At 36.5% G+C, this 25,889-nt stretch overlaps 1 protein-coding gene and 1 long non-coding RNA gene across 2 annotated transcripts in view; one reads left to right on the top strand and one right to left on the bottom strand.

Moving 5' to 3' along the window:
* Positions 1-5,029, bottom strand: part of NUP35 (nucleoporin 35) — a 44,226-nt gene extending 39,197 nt beyond the window's left edge. Inside the window, exons 1-2 of the mRNA XM_045806271.2 lie at positions 4,917-5,029; positions 1,676-1,846 (exon numbers count right to left, since the gene is read on the bottom strand). Of these exons, the coding sequence (XP_045662227.1) occupies positions 1,676-1,846; positions 4,917-4,956 (211 nt within the window). The 5' untranslated portion in view covers positions 4,957-5,029. The remainder of the gene's footprint in view (positions 1-1,675; positions 1,847-4,916) is intronic.
* An 89-nt stretch (positions 5,030-5,118) lies between these two features.
* The window catches only part of LOC123798112 (uncharacterized), a 24,992-nt gene continuing 4,221 nt past the window's right edge, over positions 5,119-25,889 (top strand). The window contains exons 1-2 of the long non-coding RNA XR_015724336.1: positions 5,119-5,252; positions 5,948-5,978. This is a non-coding gene — a long non-coding RNA (uncharacterized LOC123798112). The remainder of the gene's footprint in view (positions 5,253-5,947; positions 5,979-25,889) is intronic.

Raw genomic sequence — 25,889 nt, 5'->3', positions numbered from 1 at the left:
GGCTATTAGTAGTTAAGTTTTTGGGGAGTCAGAATTATGCGAGAATTTTCAAGTGTCCAGGGGGTCGGTTCTCCTAACCCCTGCATTGTTCGAGGGTCAATTGTATAAAAAACAAAAACCTATCCAGAAGGTTAAGTCAATTACTTCAAATATAATTCATATTATCCCTGATCAATCTTAAAATAATAAACCACTTTAAACTAATACCTTAAGGGCAATCAAAGTAAGAAGTTTTCCATTTAAACATCCATTAAAAGGATATCAGCTCACATCTGGAATTCAACCATTTTTGTAGCTAATTCTCATTACTCATAGTCAAAACTTCAGTTATCTTTTAAATTCTTTCTTTGCTAGAGTCATGTAAGGTACATGCTGCATTTAGGCAATAGTATTTTATGCCGATAATTGCAAATTCTGTGTAAAAAACTTCCCCATAGTTTGTAGAGTAAATCCTTTAACAAGGTGAGAATCTTAATCTCTATGACTAGAATTCATATCTACAAATTTCAAATTACATTCTTTTTTTTTAAGATTTTATTTATTTATTCGATAGAGATAGAGACAGCCAGTGAGAGAGGGAACACAAGCAGGGGGAATGGGAGAGGAAGAAGCAGGCTCATAGCGGAGGAGCCTGATGTGGGGCTCGATCCCGTAATGCGGGGATCACGCCCTGAGCCGAAGGCAGATGCTTAACCGCTGTGCCACCCACGCGCCCCTCAAATTACATTCTTATTGTCACAAATGGCAATGTCTCATTCTTTTTTATGGCTGAGTAATATTCCACTGTGTACATATACCACGTCATCTTTATCCATTCATCTATCAAGTTCCTAGAGGGTACTGTGCTAAGTGAAATAAGTCAGACAGAGAAAGACAAATACCATGATTTCACATATATGTGAAATCTAAAAAACCAACCAAACAAAACAAACCAGACTCCTGAGTACAGAGAACAAACTACTGGTTGCCAGAGAGGAGGTGAGTAAGAGGATGGGCAAAATAAAGGGGATTAAGAGGAACAAGGTTCCAGTTATAAAATAAGCAAGCCACAGAGATGAAAAGTATAGGGAATATAGTCAATAATATTGTAATAATGTTGTGTGGTGACAGATGGTGACTACACTTATGGTAAGCACTAATACACAGAACTGTCAAGTCAATATGTTGTACACTGAAACTAATATAACATTGCATGTTGATTATACTTCAATAAAAAAACAAATTAGTTCTTTTGACTAAACATTTGCTATTATCATATTTAAGATAAATTATTTAAATGCATTAAATTACTCAGTTGAAGTTAAATGACATTTCTTCCTCAGCCCTCCACACTTTTAACATCTTTGATGTGGATAATTTACAAAAAATGGTATCTTGGCATTGTATCCTATTTAGTGCTTTTCTTTCTTAGTGGTACTTTAAATAATAGTGAGTTTTACAATCTTAAATTGGATGAAATGTAGTACACAGAGTTTTAATGAATGGTTCCTGGAATTACAGTAGCTTATAATACTTATACCTCTATTCCAAGAATCTAAAAATTGAAAAGAGGCATTGCTTAATTTTTTCAATTAATTAATGTGCTGATAAGGGTGAATGTTGTAGCATTACTCTTTTTAAAATCCTAATACATGTATTAATAGTACTATGAAATTATTTTAAGCAATTTACCTACCTGCAAGTAAAGGTGATCTCATTTCCATTACTCCTACTGAAGGGCCACTGATTGATCGCGGTTGTGGAGTTACTGGAGCTGGCAAATCCCCCATTAAAAATCCAGGTAAGAACTGGGCATTAACCCCTGGCTTTGGAGATGTTGGTGAACCTAACATCATTGGTTCAGATCCTAAATGAAGCAAAAAATAAAACAAAGGACCTTAAAGTTACAATATCTAACAAAAAGATGCAAGAATCTAGCATAAATAATTCTGAGAATTTAATCAAAACTTACATATTACAGAAGCATAGTTGAATTTATTATCTTAAAAACCAATAAAAATTATTTCTATAAAAATGTAAAAGTATTTTTATTAACAATATTAATCTCCAAGTTATTCTTGTTTACATTATTTCCCAGGTTTAAGAAACAACACTTATTATTAAATGGAAAAATTTTGGATTACCTTAAAAAATTCTTACTACATACAGAATAACTTCTTCTCACTTCTAGGTCAGCTTCTAAGCAACAACCAAAAACAAGGGCAGGGTGCACTAGTTACTTACACAAAGTCTTAGCAAATCAAACACAATGGGTTTAGCTTGCTATGTGTCCCATTTTTTTCTTTCCCAGAAACAACCGTAAATCATTTTCGTAATAAAAGTAAAAGCATGCACACATTGGAGCACACATGAAATAATAGTAATGACCAGCATCCCAACTAAGAAACATTGAAAAATTTGGAAAATTTATTTTTTGGATCATTCTTTAAAATAATTTTAAAGTTAAGAATAACCAATTAAAGTCTCCCCAACATAAAACCACTTTAAAGAGAGCTGATATTTCACAATCATCAATTCAAAATTAATTTTCCCAATTTACAGGGTAGGTATTATTATCCCACTATGAAGATAAGGAGGCTATAACCTCCTCTAATTTCAGAGCAAAATACAACAGTAAGGATAACATGGGCCCTGGAGTCAGAGACCTGGGTTCAAGTCTCTTGGCAAAAAGGGCATAAACATATTACTCAGTCACAGAGCTTTGCTTAGAATTACAGCACATATAGCACTTAACTCAGTACATAATATACAGTAAGTGCTCAACAAACATTAGCTATTATTATTCTGAAGGTATCTCAGAATAGCAAAAACTAAGTGACTAAAATGTAAATGCAGAGTTTGCAATTTCTGCTTATGAAAACTTAGTTTTCAACTGTGACAAGCCTGAATGTGATTCATGGCACTCAGAAAGGTCAAACATTCGATGTATTATTTATTTATAATGGTTAACTATTCCTTGACTTCTCAGCAGCCTCAAAATTTGTTTCTTACTATCCAAATGCAGTCAATTATTTATCCTTCCTCATTATAGTAGACCTAGGTATCAACAATACCAATGCAAGTGTATAAAAGAGGGAAAAGGCAAAGTAATTCAGGAAAAAATAAAGCAAATACTGAAATAAATTGTGAAGAACTGTAACTATATTATAATTATTTTGAAGTGCTATGTTACTATGTTACTATTACATATTTCCAAAGAGCATACACACCAAAAGTCTAAACAAAAGCATATTCTGAACAGATCTTTAGAAACCTATAGTAGTAAAAACAAAGTTTTAGGTACCACCAACTACCTCATTCTCCCATCCCCCAAAAGAAAAAATATATATGGCAATTGGTAAGAAGAATTAAGTCAAGAAAAGTTCTGAAAAATACTGTGATACACTAGAAAGACCAGAGTGAGTGCACAAAGGGATATTAATCCACCTGTTACTAACCACCCCTCAATCCAAATTTCACTTGGAGAACTATAACAATAGATCCTACAAGTCTTTAATTCCATTTCATGGCCTGTACATCTAAAATGGTAAGTCCTAGGTCTTACTCAGCCAGCACTGTCTGCTGAAGTAATCGTTAATTTTAATATAATATTAGGTGCTGGGAAAATTATTTATTCTTCACATGCGACACCTGCAATATGTGAACTTGAACAATTAATATCAGGAAATGTCAGATTTCTAATCAGGCAGTGAACAGGGCCAAGTTTATTCACATTTGCAGTCCCAAGAAATATGCACTCCCAAAATGTTTTAAGTAGAAAACTTTGGAACTGGAAATGAATGGTCTCCTGTTCTCTAAAATAATACAAAGCATAAATACCTAGACCATTATCTGTACGTAAGTTTAAAGGTAGCAGAGCACCTGCACTGACGTTATGCATTTAGTTTTTTAGGACCAAAACTAAAATCAAGTTACTCTAGTCTGAAAAGAAACATTTTGCACAAAGCATGGCAAGCACTAAACACCCTTCAAATCTAAAAAAAAAAAAAAAAAAAAAAACAACCCTAATTCTACAAACACATATCGCGCTGGCTCTCTTTTCCAAGCTCAGAATGTTGTAGCTTAATTTTCAAATACGTCTCTATGATAGCACTTTTCCGCTCTAAAAATCTTGACGGTTCTCACAAGTGCCAAAAGTCAGCAAAGAAAAAGGAAATCGACATCCTCTTCACTTGATTTTTTTTCCAACGATAACATTTTCAGCAAGGCTCTCCGTTAAACAATGGGAATTTTTTTTTTTAAAAAAATTCATTACGTGACTGCTTAGAGGAAAAGACCTCCTACAAAGTCACTTCCCCAAGATAAAGGCGGGAAAATGGTACTAACTGCTGGCTCCTTATTAACGCCAATATCTTCACAGCTATAATCAACGGGTTAAATGTCGCACGATTCAAGTTTCTAGTAATAACAGATTACTTTTTACAAGGCCCAGGAGAGGAAAAGAATCAAACAGGAACTAAAAGGCCAGGTGACCAAAGAACGGTAAATCGTAACCACACTCCAGGGCACCGCCCACCCACGTGTACGCCGTTCAGCTCCTTCCCATTAAAGCCTCCCGGGATCTGGGAACTCAGCATCGCGTCCCCAGCCCTGGGAGGGTCTCAGGTTTGGGCAGGTCGAGCGAGGCCCGCGTGGGGAGCGGGGGGGGGGGGGGGAGACAAAAAGGCGTAGTAACCACTCGACAGTCATTTCCACACCCAACCCAGAGCCCGCAGCTTCCCGGAGCCGCCTTGCTGGCTACAGGGTGGCGACCCCCTGAGCAAGGGGACAAGTAGAAACCTGGGGGTGAACCAGGGGCTCGTCCCCGCGACTGAAACTAGCGAAGAGCCTGATGACTATTGGCTTTTAGTCTTGCTTGCTCCCAGGCCTACGGCGTGGATCGCAGCGCCGGCGAGAAGTAGTAGTTTTTCACTCACCCAATGTGGGCGCCTGGGGTTCCACAGCAAAGGCTGCCATCGCAGCAGCAACTACACTTGGCCCCGGACCTTCCCGATTTTCAAAAATGGCGGAAACTCTCCCCACGGGTAAGGGCGCGCTGCCTTATGAGGTGGCGTAACTTCCGGACATGCGCTATGTAGGTATTGTGGGCGCCGCAGCCGTCATTTTGGAATCGGGCAAACATCTTTGCGCAGACTCTGCCTTTCCAGCAAGAATTTAGCAGGGAATGTGATGAACTACAGTGGGAATGATGGTTCTGAGAATGTTTTTGCGGACGCTGTGCGCCTCCTGAATGGTTGGTGCTGGAGTTTCATGTAAGCTCAAGTTCTTTTACTCACGGTTTTATAATTAGCGTGAGTTTACTCAGTGCCCTGTCATCTGTTAGCTTTTCCAAATAACGCCTGGAAAAATTCCCTTAATGAAGCAGTTGGTGCCGCTTTCCAATATTGATTTCGGGCTTAGTGTATGAGTCCCATTCTCAAACTATATTTCCTACGGTCTCTATGCCATTAAAAAAAAAAGTTGTTATAGAGGCACAATTTAACATTAAGCATAATGCATATGCCGTTTTATTACGTATTAATACATAGAAAAGATTTTAAACAATGTAGGCTAATAATGAACGCACGTGAACCCACCACACTGGAGAACCTGTGCGCTCCTTCCGTCCTTCCCCCACTTTTCTGCTTTTCTTTAGAGGGTCTTCAAATATAGGTTACATGCACTCACATTCTATATCTGTATGCAAAAATATGTTTAGTTTTGTTAACTTTATGAAAATGATATGCTTCATGTATATATTTTGAGATGCTCTCTGCTCCATAACAAACTCATTAACCTCTAAATACCCACCCATCCTTCCTCCCTCTTTCCTCTGGGATTTCCTGAAATCCCAAATCCAGCAAGAATGTTGCAACTGAGTGAGGCAATAACAATTTAAGCGTTACTTAATTGCTGGCAAGTTCCCAGAAACCAAACCTAAAACCAATTTAATTTTTTTTTTTAACAGGTATGTGGGTTGAATTGTGTCCCTCAAAAAGGTATGTTCAAGGTCTAACCTCCAGTACATATTTATGTGACCTTATTTGGAAATAAGGTCTTTGTAGATGTTACCAAGTTCAGATGAGGTCATACCACTTTAGGACAAATTTGGTGGCTTAAACCAACAAAAATGTATCTTTTATAGTTCTGAGGCCAGAAATTTGAAGTGAGTCTTACGGGGCTAAAATCAAGGTGTCAGCAAGACTGGTTTCTTCTGGAGGCTTCAGGGGAAAATCTATTTCCTTGGACTCACAGCTCCTTCTTCCCCCTTCAAAGACAGTGGCATAGCATCTTCTATCTCCCTGACACTGCTTCTCTCTGCTTCTGGCATCACATGCACTTTTTTTTTTTATTTTTTAAGATTTTATTTATTTGACAGAGATAGAGACTGCCAGGGAGAGAGGGAACACAAGCAGGGAGAATAGGAGAGGAAGAAGCAGGCTTCCAGCAGAAGAGCCTGATGTGGGGCTCGATCCCAGAATGCCGGGATCATGCCCTGAGCCAAAGGCAGACACTTAACAACTGAGCCACCCTGGCGCCCCTCACATGCACTTGTTCTGTAGTAAACTTTCCCTGTCCCTTCCTCTTATAAGGACATTTGTGATTATATTTAGGGCCCACTGAGATAATCCAAGTTAATCTTCTCACTTCAATATCCAGTTGTACTGAGTAAGTCAATAGTCATATCTGCAAAGCACCTTTTGCCCTGTAAGGTAACATTCATATGTTCCAGAGATTAGAGTGAAGATGCCTACAGGGGTTATCGTTCAGCCCAACACACCCACCAATCCCCTTTTTAGAATGAAGGTACCACGAAGAGTTCATAAATGAAGGAATTTCTATATAAGTTGTGATCTAGCCAAACAAAAGAACATATGCACCTGTTAAAAATCAGGAGATATATTTGATGTGTGTATTGACCTAGAAAAATCTTCATGATTGATATTCTGAAAGAAGCAATTTGAAAAGATATATGTGGCATCATTTTATCTTATTTCTTTAAAAGAATATTTGGATACATATGCAAAGGGGTGAGGGGAATGCTTATTTAAATAAAGGAAGAAGTTGGAAAACATTTGTGCTAAACTATTAACAGGGATTTGTAAATTGGAGTGCTTAAGAAGGGCCTTTAACTTATTCTGTGTAACTTTTTAGTGCCTGATTATAGGTGTTATTTACTATTGTTATTCTTCCAATTAAAAACTTGGGGTTTTTTTGTTGTTGTTTTTAAGAAAGAAAGTCATTTTCCTTTCTTCACTTGCATTTCATTCTTCTACGCTTTCAACTGGCTCTTTTCTTATCAAGTTATAAAGATGCCCAGTTTAATGCCCTATCAAAAAACCTTCTCTAGACGTTGCTCCTTCTTCTAGATACCATGCACTAATTTCACTCACATTCTTCTCTTTTTTTCAAGATCTCAAAAGCAGGGTCTACAGACTTTAGTAGATGATATCTTTCCTTAATTTTTTAATTCATTACATACTGGCCCCTGTGTAAATCCTCTTTTGAAACCACTGACCCCAACTCTTTCTCGTAATTGCCAAGTCAAGACCTGCCTCTTTGACATCTGCAATATTTAACAGCTTTGACAATCTTTTCCTCAATACAAGTGTTTTTTTCCTATTTTGGTGATGCTACACTTCCTATTTCTCCTTACAACTTTCTCCTCTTTCCCTAACTTTTCCGTACCTGATTTCATTTCATTCTAACTTGGACATATGATTGTTAATCAAAACTTGGTCCCCTCTCTCTTCTCATCTGTGCAGTTAATGCCCCACCACTCTCTAAGGCCAAATGCTACTTTTCTAGATGCTTGCTGAACAATCTACCAGCATTTCAAACCTCAAAAACAAAAACAAAAAAAACAAACAAACATCTTACCCCTAAAACAAGCCCCAGTCCATTTGTCCCTTTTTCTATTAGTCTCATAGAGACCCAAAATTAAAATCATAACATGAAAGCAGAATTTAAGGTCAAACAGACTTGAATTCAGAGTCCAGCTTGCCCACTTAAATCCTATATTACTTGGATTTGTACTGAATATCTCCAGATTTTATTTTCTGTAAAATAGAAACAATACCGTAAAAAAAGTGGTTATGCCTAATACAGGTGCCTGGTCCACTTTGCTTTTTTCTGGCTTCCACCTTCCCTGCCATCAAACATTCAGATACCAACTCTTATTTTTTCTGTCTCCTCAATTCTTAGACAATTGTAGTCAACATTTAATGTTTCCTTTCTTTGAGTCTCTCCCACCAAATCTAACATACCACTACCCAATACTCTCTTCTTTGTACATCTTACCTAGATGTTCAAAAGCTCTCACTGACTTCCTGTTCTCTACAGCAACCCCCTTATCCTCAAATCCATAAGCTTCTCATGTGCAACATATACCAAACAATCATACATTCTCACCTGGGCACAAAGGGAAAGGGAAAACCAGAATCTCAGGGTGTAAGGTACTATAGACTGAATGTGTGTGTCCCCCCAAATTCAAATGTTGAAATCCTAACCCTCAATCTGATGGTTTTTGGAAGTGAGCCATCGGGAAGTGATCAGGTCATGGAATGGAGCCCTCATGGATGAAATTCCTAGTCTTATAAAAGGGACCCTGTAGAGCCCTCCATGCCTCCTACCTCTGCCTTGTGAGGATATAGTGACAAGACTGCCATCTGTGAACCGTGAAGCAGCCTCTCACCAGACACCAGATCTGCTAGTGCCTTGATCTCAGACTTCCCAACCTCCACAACTGTGAGAAATAAATGTCTATCTTATAAGTCATCCAGCCTATGGTATTCTATTATAACAGACCAAAGAGACTGAGACAGGAGGGTAGGAGCATCTATTTTAGAGGTTGCAATAGGCAGCCTAAAAGAGAATACACATTGTCATCCTAATTTCACCTGAAAGTGGTTGAGCACTCTGGCTTCAAAAATCGGGTCCCTTTACTCTAAACTTCTTAAGTCAATTCTCCCATTATTTCCCTGGGCAAACCTTCAATCTCTTGTGAAAGGCATTCACACTCTATTCCTTGATCACAGCAACCCCTCTTTACTTTCCTCCCCAATTTATGAAGTCCTGTCCTTTCTACAAGTAGCAGCTCAAGGGACGCTGGGTGGCTCAGTCGATTAAGCATCTACCTTCCGTTCAGGTCATGATCCCAGGGTTCTGGGAGCAAGCCCCACATTGGACTCTTTCTCTTTCTGTCTCTGACAAATAAATAAAATTTAAAAACAAACAAGTAGCAGTTCAAGCCTCTCTTCCACCATGAAGCTTGCCCCAGCCATGCCAGCCCTCAGTCATCATTCCATTTCAGAATGTCCAATGCGTTATTTCTGCAACTCACTTTCTATAAGATATTTATTTTTTAAGTCTTCTTTTCAACCCCACCCACAGATGGATTTTCTCGAGGATAGGGTCCATAACTTTTTCTTTTCTGTATTTCCATCAATTTTCAGTAACCGTATATTGGGAAAGTAAATGAGTAACATATTGAAAGAGTAAATGAGTGAATGAGCTCCAAATAAAGAAACATTGGATAAAGGTTAATTGTCTGACATTTTGATACAATTTTGTAAGATTTCAGATTTTTTTAAATTGTAATTTTTCACATTAAGTCTATTATAAGTGCTTATTATTTATATTATAAAAGGAAGTTTATAATTCTAATTAACCTTTTTGATAAAATGAAATTATCATAACTTGGATTATCTTGAATGAAAAACCTGGGTGGCAGGATTTTACATTTTTGTATTTCTTATTAAACTACAATCTGTAACAATATTGCATGTTCACCATATTCTTCTAAACATGAATATTATTATCTTAATTACAATACTTGTTTTCCTCCTTTCCTTTCTGAACATATTAAATAAAATTTCACATAAAGTGAAACACCTATTCCCTATTTCTATTCTGTATTCATGATTCCCTGAAGTCTGCCCTCTGATGGCATAAGATTTCCTCAAAGTGCTATCTTTGTAGACTACTGATATTCAAACTTAGGTGAGGAACCCTTTCTTTAAACAAAATATTGTGCAAATATTTAGTACATACAACAGAGCTGCTCTGGTTGGGAAAAAATGAGAAGGATATGAGGCCCACTAACTCAGACTCTTGTGCCCTAAACTGTCTATGGACTATCACACTTTCAGGTGACCCTCGAAACCCTTGGGTGGGGTACCTGGGGTTACAGAGAGCCCAACTTGAAAATTAGTTCTGGACATTATGTATATTTCAACTTTCTTCTAAAGTCAAAACAAAATTTTTAAAAGTCAGAAATATGTGAAATCTCAAAGTTTTTTTATGTTCAATATATTTGATATATTCACAGCCAAACTGCTTGTGTATATATCATATATACTCAATACTCAGTTTCTACTTATGTTTATCAATATGCAGTATTTATATATAAGCATAAATTCATTCTCTTAAAAGCCCCATGCACAGTCTATTCGAAAAATAAAAACAAATAACTTTTTAAAATTGAAGTGGAGAAAAAGAGATAGCCACCTTTAGGAAAACTTTAAGAATAGGACAGTTTATCACCTTCAGAAAGAAAGCAAGGAGAGGAAGCACCTTATCACTCATGTTCTCCTCATCTCAGCCTTTGGCAGTTGGTGTGGCATGGTCTGCCAGTCACTTAGACTGTGATGTCACATAAAGCACACAGAGGAACCATGACTTCGTAGGGCCCAAGGACAAGTGATCTCCAAGAGACTTTTGTGATGTTTAAGATGTAGGGAACATGTCTAGAAAAATACAAATCCATTAGTTACTATTTGCACTATCTGACTTCCATAAATAATCACCAAAACCATGTCTTTATAAATTAAAAATAAACTATTACATTTGGAAATAAGTTTTGTCTTACCATTTCATTACAGTAAACAACTGGCAGAAAGGGGGCAGCCAAATGTCAGGAAACATCAGTAAAGCTGATTCACCTGTTGTCTTTAAATCAATTAAATGGTTCTTTGCATCTGTTGGAAGTGAAAAAGTAACATCAAAATTTACATAACTTTGAGAGGGAGGGATGAGTAGGTACAACCCAGAGGACTTTTAGGGCAGTGAAACTACCCTGTATGATACATAATAGTGGATACATGTCATTACAAATTTGTTCAAACCACAGAACATACAACGGGAAGAGTGAACCATAATATAAATGATGGAATTTAGATGATAATGAAGTGTCAGTGTAGATTCACCAGTCATAACAAATGTACTATTCTGGCAGGGAATGGTGGGGAGGGGAGCACGGACAGAGGTCATGTAAGAAATTTGCTGTGAATTTAAAACTGCTCCAAAAAATAAGGTATAGTTTTTAAAAACTCGTATAACTTTCAGGTGTAATTTTTTCCCCTGCTTTTGTATTTGAACTATCATATAGATTTAATCACATATTTGAAAGCGCTGTGGAAGTTTATAGTGGGCAAAATAGACAGCTTTGAAAAAAAATAGGATTGATTTTAGAAAGAGATTTGTCTGGGATTTGGCTTGGAATAATCTGTTGGGATGGTGAAGGCAGGTACTGGGAAGGAGCATAATGTCTAAAGGTATCCTTTAAACAGGAAAAGCCATGGGGTGGTAATTACTGATGGGTAATTGATTATGCTATTCTCTATAATTTTGTGTATATTTGACTTTTTCCCTAATTAAATTATTTTTTATTCAATAAGCCCAAATTCTAAGATGTTTGAAGGTCATACATTTTGCCCCAGTTTATGTAAAAAACTGTGAGCAAAAAAATCGATGGAAAAATGAATCTTTTCTTACTTGACAATGTCGTCATTTAGGGAAGCAGTATTTTGTTGAGGACAGGAGCAAATCTTGATTTTAAATTAGTATGTGATATTAAAATCTCTAAAAGTTAGCTCTATTATCTGAATAGTGGACATAATAGTAACTACCTCATATGTAATACATTGTCTTATTCACCTAGTGATAGATATATAAAATATATATTCAGTAGCTGAAATTTATCCTAATGTTCTTATCTGTCATTCAGCATATTACATAGCTTTTAATAAACTAATTTGGCTTCTTTCCCCATTGACCCACCAAACAGCTCTTGCCAGGGTCACCAAAGATCTCCATGAAACTGAATCCAAGACATTTTCAGTCCTCACTTTAAATAAATCTCAACAGCATTAGTTCACATTAAATGCTCTTTGAAATTCTCCTTAGTTTATTTCACATTATACTTTCTTGGTTTTCCTCTCTGATCATATGGCTTAGTTTCTTTTCTTGACTCATCCTTCCCTGTCCAGGCTTTAAATGTTGTTGTTCCCCAAGTTTCAATTATATGGTCTGGTCTTTTTTTTTTTTTTTTAAGATTTTATTTATTTGTTTGAGAAAAAGAGAGAGAGGTAGCAGGAGTGGGGGAGGGGCAGAGATAGAGGCAGACTCCCTGCTGAGCAGGGAGCTCAAGGAGAGGCTCGATCCTGGAACCCAGAATCATGACCTGAGCCGAACGCTCAGCCTTTCCATATACATTTTAGAATAATCTTATTTATATCTATAAAAATTCTTGCTGAGATTTTGATAGGAATTGCATTAAACCTGTATATCAACCTGGGGGAAATTGACATCTTTACTATGGTGAATCTTTCAATTAATGAACATGGTATATTTCTCCATTTATTTTGATCTTCAATTTCTTTCATCAGCATTCTGAGATTTGGGGCATAGAAGTCCTATATATATTTTGTTAGATTTATATCTAAGTATTTCTCTCTGTCTCTCTCTCTCTCTTTTTTGAGTGATTATAAATGGTATTGCCTTTTAAATTTTGGTGACCAAGTGTTCATTGCTAGTATGTAGAAATACAGTTAATTTTAGATATTTATCTGGTATGCTACAACCTTGCTGAACTTTAACTTATTCTAGTCTTTTTGTGGATTCTTTGAAATTTTTTATGTAGACAACAGTGTTGTCTGAAAAATGAAGACTTATTTCTTCTTCTTTGATCTGTATACCATTTATTTCCTTTTCTTGATTTATTGCACTGGCTAGAAATTGAAGTAATATATTGAAGAAGATTGGTGAGAATGCACATCCTTGCCTTGTTCCCAATTTTTAAAAAAAGAAGCAGCAGCATGCAGACTTTCCACCATTAAGTATGTTAGCTATTGGGCTTTTGTAGCTCCTCTTCATCAAGTTGAGAAAATTCTCCATTTTTCTTATTTTTCTTGGAGGATGCTCAGTTGGTATTGCACTTTGTCAAACGCTTTTTCTGCACTGGTCGACATGATTGTGTGATTTTTCTTCTTTGCCTGGTAATCAGGTGGATTATACTGATTGACTCTCAAATGTTCAACCACTTTTGCATACCTGAAACAAGACCCACTCCATCATAGTATACAATTCATTTTTTATATAGCTGAATTCTATTTGCTAGTATTTTGTCAAGGATTTTTGCATTTATATTTCAGGAGTTATATTGGCTGTAGTTTTCTTTTTTCCACTGTCCTTGTCTGGTTTTGGTATGAGACTAATGCTGGCTCCATAAAATGAATTGGGAAGTGTTCTCTCCTCTTCTATTTTCTGGAAGAAATTGTCTAGAGCTATTGTTAATTCCTTTTAAACATTTGGTAGAATTCTCCAGTGACATTTTATAAGAAAATCTGATCTTGGAGGGGCACCTGGGTGGCTCAATCGGTTAAGGGTCTGCCTTCCATTCAGGTTATAATCCCAGGATCCTGGGATCGAGTCTCCATCGGGCTCCTAGCTTGGCAGGGAGTCTACTTCTCCCTCTCCCCCTCCCTTTTCCCCTCCCCCTGCTCGTGCTCTTTCTCTCACTCTCTCTTTCTCACAAAAAATTTTTTTTTAAATCTTAAAAAAAAAGAAAAAGAAAATCAATCTTGGAGACTTCTCTTTTTAGCAGCTTTTAAATTGCTAATTCAATTTCCCTAATAGTTTATAGACTTATTCAAATTATCTAATCGTGTTGGGGGGAGTTGTGGTAGTTTGTGCTTTTCACAGAAGTGGTCCATTTTGTCTAAGTTGCCAAGTTTATATGTGTAGAGCTGTTCATTGTATCTCTTGTCCTCTTGATGTCTGCTGTTTCATAGTCCATTTAATTCCTGATACTGGTAATCTGTACCTTCTCTCTTTTTTCTTTGTCACGCTTATAAGAGGTTTGTTAATTTTATTGGTCGTTTTAATCATTGATTTTCTCTATAATTTTTCCGTTTTCATTGATTTCTTTCCTCCTTCTGTTATTTGAACTTATTTTGTTTTTCTTTTTCTAGGTTCTTGAAGTAAGGGCTTAGATTATCAATTTGAGGCTTTTCCTTTTCTCTAATGTATGCATTTCATTTCTCCAATAAATTTCTGTTTCAGCACTGTTTTAGTTATGTCCCACACATTTTTCTATGATTATTTTTATTTTCATTTAGTTCAGTGTATTTTTTTGTTTCTCTGAAATATTTGCCTTATTTGCCCAATGGATGATTTTGAAGCATGCTGCTTAAATTACAAGTGTTTGGAGATTTTCTTGCTGTTTCATATTACTGATTTGTAATATCATTCCAGTGTGGTCAAGAAATACATTCTAGGAACACCTGGGTGGCTCAGTCAGTTGACTGTCTACCTTTGGCTCAGGTCATGATCCCAGGGTCCTGGGACTGAGCCCCACGTCATCAGGCTCCCTGCTCATGGGGAGCCTGCTTCTCCCTCTGCCTGTTTCTCCCCCACTTGTGCTCGCTCTCTCTCTAACGAATAAATAAAATCTTAAAAAAAATACACTTTGCCTGTACATTTAAAAAAATTTTTTTTAAAGAAATACATTCTACATGATTTCAATTCCTTTACATTTGTTGGGGTTTGGCTTATAGCCCAGGATACTGTCTATCTTGATATATGTTCCACTGGCACTTGAAAAAAAAATGAATATTCTGCTGCATTTGGGTGAAGTATTCTATAAACGTCAACTGGATCCTGCTGGTTGATGGTATTGAGTTCTATATCCTTGCTGATTTTTTGTACATCTGTCCTATCAATTGGTAAGGAGTGAAGTGTCTGAGTATGATTGCAGATTTATCTATTTACTCTTTCAGTCCTTTAAGTTTTTGCTTTGCATATTCTGTATCTGTATTGTTTGGTACATACACATTTGGGAGTGCTATGTCTTGTTGGTCTGATTAGTCTGTCAGTTTATTTCTTTGTCCAAATTTGTGGCATGTTCAGCCATTCTTTCTTCAAGTACTTTTTCAGCCTTGCTTTTCACCTGTCCTTCCAGGACTCTAATAACAACAGTTGTAAATCTTTTGTTATCGTTGTACAGGCTCTGTTCATTTTTTTCAGTTTATTTTATCTGTGCTCAGATTGTGTGATTTTTATTGTTCTGTCTTCCAGCTCACTGAGTCTTTCTTCTGTTCTCTCCACTGTATTGTTGAGCCCATTTCCTGAGATTTGATTGTGCATATCTTTTCATTCTAAAATTTCCACTTAGTTATTATTTATATCTTCTAGTTTTCTGGTGATGCTTTGTATTTCTTTGCTGAGGATTTCTATTTTTTCATTTGTTTCAAGTATGTTTATAATTGCTCACTGAAACATTTTTATCATGAGTGCTTTAAAATCCATTCAAATGTTCCATAAATAGTAGTTAATATTATCTTCATGATCATAACTTAATTATTGATAAATTTTAGCAGAGAATCTCAAAATTTCTCCCATTACATAGATTTTCCTTGTTATAGCTTTTCAGCTTCTTGTACCCTGCACCATCACGGGAACCTGTGGTAACTTCTATTTCTGTCATCTGTCATTCCAACTTAATCTGTCTCTTATCCAACAACTTCCCAACAGTTTCTAAGTCTTTTCATTATTTTTATATATTGCCTACAGTTATATTGAACTCTTTCCCCCACAAAATGCACTTACAAACATAAGAAGTGTTTTTAGACGTGTTCTGAGCTTTGAACAGTATTTATATATGTAGTACTAAGCATAACTCAGTAGTACTAAGAAACCCAATACTTATTAAGAGTATTTGTTGAGAGTATTAGTTCTATGCCTACATTAGGCTACAATATATGAGGTTCTTTTTTTTTTTTTTTTAAGATTTTATTTATTTAGAGAGAGAGAGCAAGAGAGCAAGTGCATGGGAGGGGCAGAGAGAGAGGAAGAGAGAGAATCCCAAGGAGACTCTGTACTGAATGCAGAACCCTACATGGAGCTCAATCTCATGACCCTCAGATCATAACCTGAGCCGAAATCAAGAGTCAGATGCTTAACCAACTGAGCCACCCAGTTGCCTCCATGAGGTTCTATAAATACAAGAGAAAATAAAGTGCTAACACTAATAACAAGAAACTTTATTGTTTGGAAAATCTGTGTGTTCATTAACTAATGAATTATATTGTGCAATTAACATTTTATTATTTAAAGTACAAATGGGGGCGCCTGGGTGGCACAGCAGTTAAGCATCTGCCTTCGGCTCAGGGCGTGATCCTAGCGTTATGGGATCGAGCCCCACATCAGGCTCTTCCGCTATGAGCCTGCTTCTTCCTCTCCCACTCCCCCTGCTTGTGTTCCCTCTCTCGCTGGCTGTCTCTATCTCTGTCGAATAAATAAATAAAATCTTAAAAAAAAAAATAAAGTAAAAATGAATCAAGGGACTATCTTATACACTGGGGGAGGACTGGCATACCCCATGCTATTGACTGGGAGAGGACGGGTATACTCTATGCTATGGACTAGGGGAGGACTAGTATACTCAGTGTTACAGAATAAGGAAAGGCTGGTACACTCTGTGTTAGAAGCACATCAGATTATGTTATCCTGTGATGTGAACATATATTTCACAAAAGCAGAAAACAAGTGAAGTTTCTTTAAAAAGTCCAAAAGGACTAAAAGATTTTTCCTGACCAATTCAGAGTAAGAAAATAATAATATTAGTATAGTACTTTATAGCTTAAAAATATTTTTTCATACAATTTAAGTATAGAGCCATTGATTAGGTGAGATGATTATCAAATTAACATATAACAAAAGAGAATGATTTGATGCCTCCAAGTTCCTCTGACCAAAGTATTGCAAAAGGTAGACCAGTCATTCTTGGTATGAGTGGAGTTGAGCCTCAGCTGGACCAAGAGTCTGCAATGTGGTCAGCTTGGGGTATTATTATGAACAAGGTCCACAGCTTTCCATCCTTGCTGAATGGGAAAAGACTAAAAAATTGAATTCTAGTGATTTCCCATGTTCTTAACTCTACTGAAATGGTAATTTACTTCTTAAGTAAAAGTTTTATGAATGCTTTTTTTCTGTAAGTAATAAGAATTGTAGGTTATATTAGTACTTAATTTTTTTAAAAAAGAGTCTTCTTGAGATCTAAATAAGTGCTTAACCTAGTCTAAGGAGATGAACTATATAGTGAGAATTTTCATTCCTAGGCTACTAATCATAGGTGCTATCATTGTAACTTCTTCAATAATTTTACTTAATCCTATTGTAATAATAATTGTAACACCTTTCAACCAAGAAACACTTAACATTCAATTGTTAATTCTCTCAACTTTCTTGTGAGGACAGTTAATAAACAGCTTACCCATGTTACAGATACAGTCATCCAAGGGTTCCATACCTTCATGGAATAGAAGATATCAACATTTTTGTCTTTAAATATCAGGCTTGATTAATACATTTTAATTAATATTTTTAATGAATAAGGCTCTTTTTGAAAATCACTAATAAAACATTCACTACCTATATTTGAATATATATTATATATTATATGATATATATATCCTCAGCTTGATGAGACTCAAAAAACATAAGCTGCACATTGGGGAAGGAAGTTTTAAAACTAGGATTTTGCAGCAACGTCTTTGATATCAGACATAGCAACTAGACACATCTCCAAAGGCAAGGGAAACAAAAGCAAAAATGAACTATTGAGACTTTTTCGAGATAAAAAGCTTCTGCACAGCAAAGGAAACAATCAACAAAACCAAAATGCAACCTTTAGAATGGGAGAAGATATTTACAAATGACATATCTGATAAAGGGTTAGTATCCAAAATCTGTAAAGAACTTATCAAACTCAACACCCAAAAAACAAATAACACAGTTAAGAAATGGGCAGAAGACATGAATAGACATTTTTCCAAAGAAGACATGCAGATCACTAACAGGCACATGAAAAGATGTTCAACATCACTCATCATCAGGAAAATACAAATCAAAACTACAATGAGATATCTCCTCACCCCTGTCAGGATGGCTAAAATTAACAACACAGGAAACAACAGATGTTGGTGAGGATGTGGAGAAAGGGGAACACTCTTGCACTGTTGGTGGGAATGCAAACTGGTACAGCCACTCTGGGAAACAGTATGGAGGTTCCTCAAAAAGTTAAAAATAGAACTACCCTACGAACCAGCAATTGTACTACTACAAATTTACCAAAAGGATACAAAAATACTGACTCAAAGGGACACATGCACTCTGATGTTTATAGCGGCATTATAAATAGTCAAATTGTGGAAAGAGCCCAAATGTCCATTGACTGGTGAATGGATGAAGAAGATGTGGTATATATACACAATGGAATATTACTCAGCCATAAAAAGGAATGAAATCTTGCCATTTGCAATGACATGGATGGGGTTAGAGTCTATTATGTGAAGTGAAATAAATTAGAGAAAGACAAATACCATATTATTTCACTCATATGTAGAATTTAAGAAACAAAACAGAAGAACATGGGGGAAAAAAGAGAGGGGGAAACTATAAAGCAGACTCAACTATAGAGAAGAAACTGAGGGTTGCTGGAGGGGAGGTGAGTGGGGGATGGGCTAAATGGGTTATGGGAATTAAGGAGGGCACTTGTGATGAGCACTGGGTGTTATACGTAAGTGAAGAATCACTAAATACTACTCCTGAAACAAATATTACACTCTATGTTAACTAACTATAATTTAAATTAAAACTTGAAACAAACGAAACTATAATTTTTAGGGATCTTTTCTTACAATGAAAAAAATACACAATTGGTGTCTGTAGACAAATTTTCCTGGTGATGATAAGCAGGAAATTGCTTTCTTTAAACTTTTTGTTTTTCATTTTTAATTGATGTTATCATTGTAAGAAGATGCTGGTAAGGAGGAGTTCTTGTATTTCTTCTTAAGGCTGCTATTTACTTCAACAGGACCAGGAGTAATTGTGTTCAGAGATCCTTAGAAAATCCTGCCCTTTCAGGCCAAGACTTTGGCAATTTGTCTACTTCTCTTAAGAAAAAGGACTCCATGGTTCAGACATTTCAAAATAGGAAAAAATCTTACCTGCAGAAGGCTAAGAGATCAATGTAGATAATATCTGATTATTACTTAATGGTATTACTTTGAACACAAGCTCCACGGGGGCAGGAATTTTTGTGTTTTGCTCACCATTGTATCCTCAGTGCCTAGAACAGTGTCTGACATATGATAGATGATCAATAAATATTTGTTCCATGAAAAAATAGTCTACAGGGGAACCCCCAATATGAAATGAGTTATTTTTACATGTTGAAAAAGTACTGAGAAAAACTACTGATGATGTGCCCAAAGTCAGATCAGTCATATTTGAGGCATGCTGTGAGAGCCATACAGCTGAAGATAGGCAATTATTATCTCAGTTTATATTTATTTATTTAGTTAGTTATTTAGTTAGTTGGTTAATTGGTTAGTTTGTGGGGGTTGGGGGGTGGAATCCCAAGCAGACTCCTGCTGAGTCTGGAGCCTGACTCAGGGCTCTATCTCATGACCCTGAGATCATGACGTGAGCTGAAACCAAGACTTGGAGGCTTAACCAACTGCACCACCCAGGCAGCCCTATCATATCTGGTTTTTTTTTTTAAGTTAACACTATAAATTACACATAAAAAGCTATTGTTATGGGAAATTATACATTTCCGAATCCTGAGAAAATTTTATAAATATTTTTGCTTCTGAGCACTTGTAAAAAGGATACACCAGAGAAAGCTTTGGTTTATGAAGTCACGGCAGATAAAGAACCACTTCTTTCAGTGATGGAATTACTAGGTTGCTGGATGGAGAAAAGTTAGGCATAGGAAAAACACACACACATACACACACACACACACACACACACACACACACTGGCCTGGTAAACCATACAAAAGAGTTTACTTAGGTGATGGATTATAAGTGTTTAAATGGTTGATTAACTTGAAAAGGAAAACTCAACTAAGAGAGCTGTGTCTAATGATATGTAGTAATATGCTCTATCCTAGGCAATCCAACCCTTTTGTCAATAACCTGAATAAAGATAGACATGGCATTCTTACAAGGTTCACAGATTTTATGAAACCAAAAATAATAATATGGTGGGTGGCAGAATCAGGATCCCAAATGATTTTCAGTGTTTAGTATGCTAGATAATCTCTCTTGGAGCCTACAGATTTACCATCTTTTTCTGTTCTGCCGTGCACCTCAGGAGACCTATATATAAAGACTGTGTCATCTTGGGTTCCACTGACTTCCTGCTTCCAGCTGAGTCTGGCCAATTAAAGTTACAGGGAAGAGATCGGAGGAGGGGAGGAAAGAGAAGTCCAGGTACCCATTTCCAGGGCTCCGTCCCTGTCAGGCCACAGTTTGGCAATGGCTGTGTGCCTCTACCTAAGGCCACTGCTCCCTCCTATCCAGCAGTCCTCTCCATGGCTACAAGTTTTCCAGCGTTCTGTCTGATAACTTCTTTTACCCACTCCACTTTCTGTCCGAGAGGTTGCAATGGCTGTCTTCTATTGCTAGATTCAAAGTGCTTCTCCATCTCCTGAATGTTCCCTCTGTCCACACCTTTTGAGTAAGCCATCTTCCCCCCTAATTTTAAATTCTACTTAGGTTGGGGGAAGGCAAAACAAAAAAACAAAAAAAAAAAAGTGCAAGATGGAGATGTGAAAAAAAGCAGGATCAAAAAAAAATTATAATCACAAGTATGAGACTCTAAGTAATGTGATGAGGCTCCTGAGAAAGTATTTAACTTTGAATTGCCCTAGTGCATCTATCAGTGACCAAAACAAGAGAAGTCATACATACATCTGGGTCCGTTGTTCTGTACTTTGTGCCACTGATCTATTTGTCTCTTTTTCTGTGAAAATCACACTGTTGAATGATGCTAATTACTATTGGGGGCATTTGGGGAGTTTGTGTTTTTCATGGTGGGGGTAGAGGAAATGCCATTGTATTCTCAGTAGCTATCTGCCTCACTAAGCAAAGCACTTACATCCCTGTTTTAACTAGTGGCTAAAGGCCTCCACTGCTAATTCTTCAGCAAAAGTGGGGAGGAACTGGCCAAATGCCCAACTCACCTCCCAACCCTTACACCCAGCCCACACCAACACACTCTCCCCAGACAATATCCATACATAGTCTCAGCTTAGAGCAATTCTGGAATGACTCTGTCTCCAGAGAAGTCCTACGTATACATGATTTGTGGTTCCTTTTATCCTAAATCCCACATTCTATCTTTCAGAAATTGCTCATAATTTCTACTCCACTGGTGACATTGTTTCTTGCTTTCCTGTGCTCTTGAAGATTTATGTATTTATCTTTCTAGTCATTTCTAAGGGAGTAGGTTTATCAGATGAGGATGCCAGCTGGATTCAACCCCAGTAACTATTATACTTTTACTACTTTAATAATAGTAACTAATACTTATTGAGGACAATGTGCCAGGTACTGTGCTAAAAGATTAGCTTATATTATCTCCATTTTTAAAACAACTTAATGAGGAGGCCTAGAGATGTTAATTTACCTAGGTAAGCAATGGAGTAGAAATTTAAATTAAGACAATCTGACTTCAGAGCTCAGGCTCTTATTTCAGAAAAAACACATCCGCTTTTATAAAGAGAATATATAAACAAATCTCTAGTGGCAAGACATTATCTGTTTTCATTTACCCCTCAGCGTTCATGAAGTTGCACAGCAGTAATTACAATGATTATTAAGTAATTCAGAAATTTAGGAGAACTGAACTATAGAAAGAGGGGAATGGGAGCTTAGAGAGTGCAAGCAACAGAACAATTTCCTCTCCAGCTAATATGCAAGTCAAAGAGTGGGTAAAAAACAAGAGTAAAATCTAACTGTACTATTTGCGCTTTTTTTTAACTGAAGAATTCATCGCTCTGTGGATAATAAGCATTCACAAAATTAGGTCATTCTTACACTGGACACCATTTATACTGATAGAATAAAACCCTCAAAAATATTCCAACATTAAGAGCTGTTATTATGATAATCTGCATGATTGTAACATAACTTGAACTGCTGTTAGAAATATTCAAGAAGCATTACTAAAATAATTATACACTATAGGTTGGATCAGCCTGGATCCAATCAGTAGAGATAAACCACACACTAAATTGAACAGCAAAAGTTTAATAAAGGTTTATTAACTGTAACAGGATTGGAGTAATGAGGGATTGTTTAGAAAGAAGTCCAAACAATATAGGAATAGCAGATATAAAGAGCAGCCACCACCCCTGGGGCTGAGAGTTCAAGGAAGAACACTCCCAGGGTTGCAATCTGAATCTTGTTGCAGAGCGTGGTCCACTGGGTGGCAGAGAGAGTGCTATGATGTTGACTGGCAGAACTTGCTGGGAGGTCACCCTCTAGGACGCCAGGCAAAGCTTGTCGGCAGGGAAATGTCTCACCATAGGCACTACTACAGAACCACCCCAGGGAATTATCTGGGAGGGCTGCTGGCCACTGTGTGTTACAGGAGCCAGGCGCTGGAGAAGCTACCTGCACAAGACCAGGTGGCGGAGAAGCCTCGAGCACTGTAGGAGCCTGGCCTGTACCGCCAGAGAACGGTCCACACTGCAGGACCTACGTCGGAGCAGACCAGGCCTTCCTCCTGAAAGGTCTCTCCAACACAGTGCCTTCCACTGACAAAACTCAGCATCGTACCGGTTGTCAAAGGGAAAAAAATCCTTCAATGGTCCATCTTCCTTTTTGCAGAAGCAATGAAGAGTGGGTTTAGAGCTGAGAGACAGTAAATTGATAACTGGCACATAAACCATTGTTTTCATATCATGAGTGAATGCAAAATACCACATACTGAATACTCTTGCTGATGATTTGATTTCCAAATAATTTTCGTAGAAGACTTTACCTTAGGTAAAAGGCACCCATATTTGCTGCTGCTTAGAGTCCTACGTGGATCCTGTTTCAGACCTATCATTCCACACTGTCACCTTCATGCACTATCAGATGTGGCTACCAATATACAGTGTGGACCATTTGCCAGAGCGTCATTTATAATCTGCAATGGCTAGTATTAAACTGCCATAACAACATGCATCAATTTTCCCCCCTTCCTTCCTCCCTTTCTTCTAACAAGCAATTTTTGAAAGACTACAATGGGATACACACTGGTATACATAAACAACAAAGTAAAAATCTCAGCCCTGTTCAGGAGCTCAAGTTTTGATGGGAAAAACAACAAAATAATTTAAGTAAAATATATAGAATGTTGGTGATAATTAGGGAATGCAGTAAATAAAGCAGGAAAGGGAGATAAAAGTGTTAGGGATGGGGCAATTTTGAATAAGGTGGTCAGAGAAGACTCTACTAAGAGTTAACACCTGAGCACAGATCTTATGTTTCTGGGGGAAAGTATTATAGGTAGAGGGAAACGCTGGTGATGTCATGGAGTCTTGATTATGCATTATGCAGAGGCCAGTGTGGTTGAAGCAGAGTGAGGAAGAAAGCAGCAGCAATGAGGTCAGAGAAGTAATAATGTGTGAACATGGGAGGTAGGAGCCAGACTGCGTCCAAATAATCTCAAAGCTGTCATGGTCAGAATAATTCATTCAGTAGTTTAAGAGTAATTTGGCATATTCTCTTGATTTAAAATACTGGAATGTTCAATTGAATTTTCACTGCCAATTCATCCACAGTAATGCCAATTATAAGATCTTACTTTAGTTTTTCATTTCTTAAATAGCTGGCACAACAAATCTCCATAGACTTTTAACTAACTTAAATTCCAAAATGTATAATTTTGTGTCTTGCCAACAGAAGGTTTAACCCAGAATTTGACAACAAATAAGCAGTAAATCTTTTAAAACAAATAGCCTCAAAGAAATACAGATATTAATAGGGAAAAACAGTAAATGTATTTTTATTAAAGTATTATCAATACCTAGAAACAATAAAGGGTACATTATAAATATGAACACAAAATAAGTAGGTCAAAGAGTCACTTGAAATATAAAACTTTAAGTTATTTTTAAAAGTGTATCAATGGAAACAAACCATAAATCTGTTAACTTGAAATGCCACTATATGTATTTTAAGAATATAAAACTTTAAAATCTTCTTGCTTACATTCTTAAATAACTACAGAATGACTAAATATGTTCAGGATCCTTTGGGCATAAAAAATAATTATTTAGAGTCACCTAGCAAACCAAATACAGTTGACCTTTGAACGGAATGCGTTTAAAATACACAGGTCCTCTTACTTGCAGATTTTTTTGCAGTACAGTACCACAAATGTACTTTCTCTTCATTATGATTTTAATAACATTTTTTCTCTAGATTACTTTATTGTTAGAATACAGTACATAATGCATCACCTGTTTACGTTATTGGTAAGGCTTCTGGTCCACTATAGGCTATTAGTAGTTAAGTTTTGGGGTAGTCAAAAGTTATACATGGATTTTTTGACTATGTGGGGATTTGATGCCCCTAACCTGTGTTGTTCAAGGATCAACTATAATTCATTATTCTGTATTTCTGTTGTTTTAAAATGTACCACGGTTTTGCTTATAAAGGTGGTAATTCATTAACTCACAGAGTAATACTGTAAGACAATACTCTGACTTATATTTGCTACATTTTGGATATTTGAGAAATTACTTTTGAACCATTTCAGTCACTAATAATCACATTGACAAGTTCAGAAAATTCCCCCCCACCACCGAAATTATCCATCGGAATCAAAGTAGGTTCCCCATGTCACATGCACAAAAATTTCCAAGTTCTATATCCACACATTTCAGTCAAGTTCAAAAGGGAAGTAGGGGTGCAAAAGTAAACTGCAATAACAGTTTTAAATACTGTACTCCATTTTCCCTGAAATCTTTGTCTCTGAGTTAGCATCTAAATTTTGCCCAAAAGAAACTAGGAAAAATATTTCTTCAGTTTTCCAAAAATTTAAATACTTTCTGGGTTTTCAATTCAAGTTATATGTAATCACAAACCTACATTAAAGTACAAAGTTAGCAAAACATTTAAAAAATATTAACCTCAAATAAATCTCATTTTATCTTATGTTCCAGTACTTTTGTTCTACTCATTTTTTTCAGCTTGCTAGCAAGGCTTCAGATTTCTTTTCAATGTTTAAAAGCAAATGATATTTTCATTTCCTCTTCCCTTGAAAAATGGCAGAAAAATCTATTTTAAAATAGAGGCAAAAACTCCTTGAAACATTTTTCCTCACCTCAAAAAGGACCTATATATGGTATACTTTTTTTTTTTTAATTTTTAAACTGTGGGCAGAGGATCATAATGAAACAATTTTCTTTTTATAAATAACTAGGTTGGACAAAGTGACATACCCATGAGACACACGAGAAAAATACTGTGTGTGTGTGTGTGTGTGTGTGTGACATATATATATATGTGTGACATATATATATATGTGACATATATATATATATATAAAACACACCATTGCCTTATAATACCCCTAATTTAAAAGCCTGAATTACATTCACTGATCTATTTTAGATACAACAAATTACTATCATTTATCATAAGATAAAACAAAATTGATGTTCAAAGCACTTCTGTAGATGACATGGAAGATACGTGTTTGTCCCATAACCAGATAACTACAGGCAACAGCTAATCACACAAACCAGAGACATAAATAATATACTATCCATTATGAAC

This window comes from Ursus americanus, chromosome 1 (genome assembly GCF_024610735.1).
Source record: "Ursus americanus isolate L20-20 chromosome 1, mUrsAme1.1.p, whole genome shotgun sequence".
NCBI classification, from domain to species: Eukaryota; Metazoa; Chordata; class Mammalia; order Carnivora; family Ursidae; genus Ursus; species Ursus americanus.
This window is presented reverse-complemented; position numbering and strand designations above follow the sequence as displayed.